The 7,913-nt window shown below is 39.8% G+C and overlaps 1 protein-coding gene across 2 annotated transcripts; it reads left to right on the top strand.

Annotated features, from left to right (window-relative positions):
- Positions 1–382: 382 nt before the first annotated feature.
- On the top strand, positions 383–5,369 carry aoc1 (amine oxidase copper containing 1). Of its 2 annotated transcripts, none has more exons than XM_017712341.2 (5): positions 383–525; positions 1,217–2,755; positions 3,070–3,358; positions 4,386–4,518; positions 4,762–5,369. In XM_017712341.2, the coding sequence occupies exons 2-5, from the start codon at positions 1,219–1,221 to the stop codon at positions 5,029–5,031; spliced, it is 2,229 nt and encodes a 742-aa protein (XP_017567830.1). In that variant the 5' UTR covers positions 383–525; positions 1,217–1,218; the 3' UTR covers positions 5,032–5,369. The 2 variants fall into 2 exon arrangements, with proteins under 2 accessions (XP_017567830.1, XP_017567829.2); XM_017712340.2 differs by having other exon boundaries at positions 1,212–2,755.
- The last annotated feature ends 2,544 nt before the right edge of the window (positions 5,370–7,913 follow it).

Raw genomic sequence — 7,913 nt, 5'->3', positions numbered from 1 at the left:
GATTTGTAAGATGCATCACGTTGTGCACTGAAACAAATTCCTTTCAATTCTGTTGACACAGCAAAAAGTAATACTATACACTTATGACACTATGACTATAAAGCAAACACCTCTCTTAATGTGGTACATTAGCCATACATGTATTTGTATCATTATATCTCACTCATTAATAAATATTTCTCTTCCAGAGAAAGACACTGTCAAATGTTAGTTTTGAAAAAGCTTTGTTAATTTTAGCAGAAATATTTTCCACTCAAAGGCAAACCTGTAATCATGTATATTCAATCTTTGTTTTCATAGTTTTATGATCTGTCATTGGCCAATCGGTTGCAAGTCTTGAGAAGTGGGTGGCTGATAAAAGCAGCAACACCAGAAGAGTTCATTTCATATATTGCTTTCCCTCTGCTAGGACTGTAGAGGAAAGACTACATCTGCTTGGACTGGACCCAGTAAACAGATTTCAGCTGCAGAATTGACACACTCAGAACAGAGCAACCCTCAAGAGTTGGGTACAGGCATAATAGGGTAAGTCCATTCAGCATTTTTCCCTTTTAAAAGCTGCTTGTTCAACCTAGCTCATCAAGCTTTTCTATTTCAAATGTAGGGCCACTGAAAAAGCCTTACATAAAAGGCGTTACATAATGGTGCTGTAAAAGTGCTGCAGACAATGAGAGAAATAATGCACTTTATCACTTGAGAGCCATTAAACAATTTGGCCTGCAGCTCTCAGAATTAAAGGTACAAGTACTCTTCTTATGAGCAGAGGTGAAAAGAGAAATTACTGTTAAAAGGTCCGCTCTAAGGATCTTGAACTGCATAATAACTGGCCTTGAGGAAATGCTTACTGCATGAACTTCTAGATAATCACTGGCAGGCTTGAAGCAGCTTTATGGCATTGGAAGAAAAATTAGAGTCTCTTGTGAGTAGTTATCTAGCATATTGGTTGGACTTTTTCCTTTCCAATTGAAGACAAGAGTCAAACGAAAGAGGTAAGAAATAATGAGGGTAAGGATGCATTGATAGTGTTTCCAGAGCTTTTCTCTCCCATTTTGCTTGGCCTATACATACAACATAGTGCAAAGGTATTGTCTATGCATGCATGGCCTTTTATGGACACTGTTGTTTTTGTTTAAATGTATTTGTGCTCGAATCTGGTTCATTTTTGAGTAAAAATGTTTATTATCTTTTTTCTAACTTTCTTTTTCTGCAAGGGTAGACATGTGGTTGTCTTTGGTGCTACTCCTAGCTTCATTAGCCACTCAGGCTGCTACATCCAGGGAACGGGAATGGGCTCAACATGGAGCTTCCATATTTGCTGATCTCACCCCTCGTGAGATGCGTGCTGTGAGAGATTACCTTCATTCCCGCAGTGAGTTGGGCCTTGTTTCAGCTCGAGATAAGTCCCTCAAGAAGAACAGTATCCTCCTCATGGAGCTTCATGTTCCGCGAAAGCATGAGGCCCTCCGGGCACTGGACAGAGGCCAGGCCAAACCACCACGTCAGGCTTGTGTGGTGATACAGTTTGCCAACCAGGCCCATCCTAATGTAACAGAGTATATTGTTGGGCCTCTGCCTTTCCCAGATTCCCATCAGCTCAAGACCTTCAAAGGCGACCGACCTATCAGCTTTGAATCCCGCCCAATCTCTTCTGTAGAATACGAACACGTGGATGCCATCTTAAATAAGATTGCCAAGAAAGTGAACAAGATTCTGCACGAGAGCACAGGCTTCACTTTTTCAAACTGCACTGACCGGTGCCTGACCTTCTCAGACATAGCTCCACGTGGGCTGGAACCAGGTGAGAGGCGAACGTGGATCATGCTGCAGAAGTTTGTGGAGGGATATTTCATACACCCTGTGGGATTTGAGGTTCTTATCAACCACAAAGACCTGGATCCAGAGAAGTGGACTGTGGAGAAAGTGTGGTATAATGGGCAGTACTTTGATAGTGTGGAGGAGCTGGTGGAAAAGTACGAGATGGGAACCATTTCTAAACTCAAGCTGCCTGAACATGATGAGCAGGACCTATACTCTACCTACATTCCTCGTGGTCATAGCAATACACACACAAATATCCATGGGCCTAAGCTTGTAGAGCCTCAAGGCCCCAGATACCAAGTAGATGGAAACTTTGTGGAGTATGCAGGATGGTCTTTTGCATACCGTGTTCGCTCATCTGCTGGCCTCCAGATCTATGACCTTCGCTTTAATGGAGAGAGAGTTGCCTACGAGGTTAGCTTGCAAGAGGCCATTGCCTTCTACTCAGGAGACACTCCAGCTGCAATGCAAACAAAATATATAGATGCTGGCTGGGCCATGGGGACCTCTGATTATGAGCTTGCACCTGGTATTGACTGTCCTGAAATTGCCACCTTTGTGGACATGTATCATTTCTATGACACTGACAAGCCAGTCCGGTATAAGAATGCATTATGTATCTTTGAGATGACTACAGCCTCACCTCTCAGGAGACACTTCAATAGTAACTTTAAAGGTGGCTACAACTTCTATGGGGGCCTTGAAAATCATGTTCTAGTGATCAGAACCACATCCACTGTCTACAACTACGACTACATCTGGGACTTCCTCTTTTATCAGAATGGAGTAATGGAGTCTCGAGTTAGTGCCACTGGGTACATCCATGCCACATTCTTCACAGAAAATGGACTGAACTATGGAACCAGGGTTTACAACTACGTTCTTGGAAATCTGCACACGCATCTTGTTCATTACAAAGTAGACCTTGATGTTGCAGGTAAGCTTGAAATTAGGTTTCAGTAATAAACCAAGAGGCAGGAACTAATGTTTAGACATTTGCTGCCTTTATTACTAAACATTATACTATTTTTTATGCTTTCTCATAGAGCTGAAATAGCATGACAAATTCTCTGGAAAGAGACTAGTCCTAAACTTACCAGGACTTCTAATAAAGTATCTCTGTAAAGTATATTACTAAACTGAAGCCCAAGCTCCACCTTTCTGTACCTTGTTTCCAAAACATTGTTTTCCTGATTGTTTTACTATCAAGTTCTCACATATGACTATGAGAATTATCTTTTCCTTGTTCAGGTCGAGACAACAGTTTTGAGTCACTGGAACTCAAATATGTCAACTTCACCAATCCTTGGAGTCCCAAACATACCATCAAACAGTCCATCCTCCACAGGACACAATATGAAACAGAGCGTAGCGCTGCCTTTCGCTTTGGCAAGAAGTTCCCTCGCTATTTACACTTTTATAACCAAAATCAGAAGAACAAGTGGGGGCATCAGAAGGGTTACCGCATTCAGTTTAATTCACATGCCAACAGCGTTCTGCCCCGAGGCTGGAGAGAGGAGAATGGCATTCCATGGTCGAGGTATGATTACTGCAAAAACGTTACTCAATGTAAGAGATGGGTACTTTAAAGAGGTAAACCTATCTGCCTGCAAAGTGAGTAAACTTCATACCCAAAATATAATCAAATGTTTAGGTAAAAGGTATGCTGTATGTCCAAAGGTATCTAGATAATTAGTGGGTTCAGCTACTTTAAGGTTCACACTCATGGCTCACAGAAAAGCAATGACAATAGAATGGGGTGCTCAGGAGCAGCTGTACATGAGCTATAGGTCACATGCCCAGTGTCAAGTGTCAGCTAGAGGGGTATAAAGCCCCCCAGCATTAGGCTGTAGAGAAGCAGAACTGTTTTTTTTTTTTTTGAGCGCACCCTGCAATACCTTTGGAAAAAGATAGAGTGGTACATTTACATTTACATTTATGGCATTTGGCTGACGCTCTTATCCAGAGCGACTTACAGTTTGATCATTTTACACAGGTAGGCCCAGGTGTTAGGAGTCTTGCCCAAGGACCCTTATTGGTATAGTGTAGGGTGCTTGCCCTGGTCGGGGACTCGACCCCAGTCTACAGCGTAGAAGGCAAAGGTGTTAACCACTACACTAACCTGACCTCAATACTGCTCTTGTGGCTGAATGTAATCAGATCCTCACAGCAATGTTCCAACATCTAGTGAAAATTATTCCCAAAAGAAAAGAGGCTGTTACAGCAGCAAAGCAGGACAAACTCCCTACTAATAACCTTGATTTAAGAAAAAAACATCTAGAACATCAAGATACATCTAGGTAACATCAAGAATCATCAGAGTTGTTCAAATTACTTGAAGCAAACATTGTTGCAACTGGTGAAGCACAAAAAAAAAATAATAATAATAAAACTACAAAATAAACTAAATTCACCTACACATAAGGAAATGCATAATTATCAGGACCAAATGTTGATTGATCAATCAAGTCAAACACTTTGCTTTTTTTTCCAAGAAATACATTCAAGATAATAAATAATTGCATTTACAGAAACTGAGCAACAGATCTTCTCTTTGCCAACTGTAGATACCCTTTGGCTATAACCAGACATAAGGACAGTGAGGCCACCAGCAGCAGCATCTACACCCAGAATGACCCATGGGAGCCTGTGGTGTCATTTGAGGACTACATCCGCAACAATGAAAACATTGTGAACCAGGTACTGGAAATGCATCATTTAGTTAGTACTGAACATTGGACCAGCACATCATCTGTTGCAAGACTACGTATGGCCTATCACATATCTTGAAATATCTGTTCCATTCTGATGTGTTCATTGTGTAACGGATTCCCATTACACATTAAACACATGCAAGTATTCATTAACCGGAAATGGCGAGAAGAAAGATTCTATGCAGAGAAGAACTGGATCAACATGTGACAATTGTCTGTTTCTTTGCAGGATTTGGTTGCCTGGGTTACAGTGGGTTTCTTACATATCCCACACTCTGAAGACATTCCCAACACGGCGACACCCGGAAACGCCGTAGGCTTCTTCCTTCGTCCCTTCAACTTTTTCAATGAGGACCCCTCACTAGCATCACGCAGCACAGTCATCGTGCGACCAGACAAGGAAGGCAAACCAAAAGTTCAGAGATGGACTCCAGAGGTTGTAGGTCACTGTGTCTCAGACAAGCCTTTCTTCTACAATGGCACATATGTTGGTGTCTAATCATTTGAAGTATTTGAAGTGATTTTATGTCAGGTAAAAGATGTGGTGTGAAATTCGTAGGGGTAGCTACATAAATAAATAAATAAAACATTGAGACACAATATTTATAAGGTTTGCAAGTATCTGAAAAGCCTTTAATCTACATGTATGTATGTGCACATCTACATATTCTCTCAAAACCTAATGTCAATGTCAAAAACTACTGTTAATGCTTACAATTATTATGTTAGAAACTGGGGAGGGGGGGTGTTTTGTTTCTTTTCATTATATTTTAAGCTTTGTCAAAAATAAATGAATAAATAAATAAAACTGCTGTATTACTACCAGCATCAGATTCATGTATTAATGAATGCAGATTTTGTTTCATTTGGTTGTCATGCCTACCCCATTTTGTAAGGCGGTCGGTTCACTATCTGTGGGAGGTTGCATTCTGAAGAAGGGTGCGTATCCATGGTCTGGATTTAGGTGCCAAGAACATCCAGGAAGCAGGATGCTCCATCCGCCAGATTAAGCATTTCAGCAATCCAGATGGCTACAGCTCAACCAGGAAAAAAGGGCTTCTTAAACAAACTATCTTGTTACCAAACCTTTCTGTAAACAGTCCAGAATTTACCTGCAAGGTTTCCATGGGAGACCTATAGGGAAGGGAGAAGAAAGAGAGACATTTTGTATCTTTTTTAAGTCTTATTTCACAAGGATGCCGAGCAATTACAGAAAGAGGCGGTGTTTGATTTAACATGACCTCTAATGATTATTCTATGAGAGTTCAGTTTGTCTAACCATAACAGTGGAATAAATTCTATAAATCTTATTTAGATTATAGCAACAAGCCAGAAAGCATTTTGCAGAGTTCTTTAAACAAATTCATTTATCTCTGCCCTATAATTTCCTTGAAAAGTTCAGCATGTTGCGTCAATGCAGTGGAATCTAGAAGCTCGGGTCACATTTGTAGGGTGAGAGTTTACAATGAAAAATTCTTCACAAACGAGCTGTTTACTCAGGGTTTTACAATGGATGTTAATGTGACCTGTAGAACAGGGCAGGCATTTCTCTGGTCAAAGAGGAAATGTTAGTAAGGCAAAGGACCTCAAAGCTTATGGAGAACTGGCATTCCTAAACTTCACCACAGCAACAAGGACTCCTGCATCAACACACTTCAGTCTTTACAAAACAATCCAGAATACTTTTTGAGCCTGCAGTAGTGCGCTCCCCCGACTCTCTCTCGCTCTCTCTCTCTCTCTCAAACACTGAGACCTACGTTTTATGATTTTCTTTATATAATTTATATTTTGCTGATAAAGTGTAATTTCTTGCTTGCCTCATTTCATTTTCGCCTGCATTTAACTGTTATAGTGTTGTGTAGTGTTGTGTAATTGGTATGGAAACGGGGACCCTCAGGGCTTTTACTGGCTTTAAGTGAAGGCCTAAGGATTCTTGTGAAGTAAAATAAATAACTAAATACATGTCTGTCATTTTCAGTTAACGTTTATTTAATATAATCATCATGCTTGCTGTGTTGTAGAGCGTTGTAATAATACTCTCATCTCTAAATTTATTAAAAACTTTTATTACACACTTGTATTACCTAAGAATAGCTCAAGCAGTTTGCATGTAAGTCCTTGTAGCTACTAAATAATAAGCCATAGTATATAATAAGCCTCAGATTTTAAGGGGTTAAACCCAAGGCATTAATTGAGGTAATGACAAGCTTCATCTATATAAAATCATCATTTATATGCCCCCTAACCCTAACCCCTACATTTCAGCTTCTGAAAATAATACTTACACTGTTTTTTTTCCCAAAATCTTTTTCATTTCTGTTGAAGCAGACATGTCACACTGGGGAACTTCTGGGCCAAAGTTCTGCAGAGATTAGCATTTACCCACATCTAATGCTCTGAATTCAGTTCATGAAAGCCTGAAAAATCAGAGCTGAGCTGAAACAGGTGTGTTTAATGAAGCAGTATGCTGATGTCCACTATTCAAAAAAGGCTGTCCCAAGTTTAATCTATAGGCAGAGCCTTATTTTAGCCTTCATTTTAGAGCAGGAAGCAAAACTACATCCCTGTCCATCATGGCCAAATGGTGAGCAGATAGATCTAATTGTTTTGTACGTAACAGCATCCAAAAAGTCTTCAAATCAGTTTGCAACATTAACAATCATCACTACTAAAACATTTATAATAAGTGAGCGAAAATTGTCATCAAAGATGTGGTAAAGTTTTGGTAGTGTTATGATATAGAATGCTCCAGATACTGTATGTCTTGACTGAGAGTATGAATGGTAACCTGACCAATGCTTATCAATCAGATCTTAGAAATGTGTCAGCTCTATGCCAGGGCTCTTTACTGACAGTCACTATATATATATATATATATATATATATATATATATAGTGTTAAAGCTACCAATTACATAAATTATATATTATTGTGTGTTACAAGCTTTCAATATATAGAATTTTTCTCCAGCATCAAATTTACACATTTTAACTAGAGTGACCTGAGCATTATCTGGAGCTTTTTTCAGGCCTAGTTCTAATAGTTAAAGGTTTGAAACTGTATTTCAGTAATGACAGCACATGCAAATTCCCATTTCTGTTTAACATGTAAGTTTTATAAGTAATGCAAATATCCTTAATGGTAAAGCACATATGACCTGCTTACCGAAAACAGGCCAACTTAAACAGTGAAAGGGAGATCAATAACCTCCTATCCTTCTGGGAGCTGACCGTCCTTTGAACTCTGACCTGCAAACATCCACCCTTTGCTTCTCACTGCAAACATCCATTCTAGTAGACATTCACACAAACACACATTTGTAAATAAAGTGTGCGTAATGTTGGGGCAAAGTGAAGAGTACAGCAGTCATGCATGTGAAG

The sequence above is a fragment of the Pygocentrus nattereri genome, chromosome 3 (assembly GCF_015220715.1).
Source record: "Pygocentrus nattereri isolate fPygNat1 chromosome 3, fPygNat1.pri, whole genome shotgun sequence".
NCBI lineage: Eukaryota > Metazoa > Chordata > Actinopteri > Characiformes > Serrasalmidae > Pygocentrus > Pygocentrus nattereri.
The sequence above is the reverse complement of the archived record's forward strand: the minus strand, read 5'-3'. Positions and strand labels throughout refer to the sequence as shown.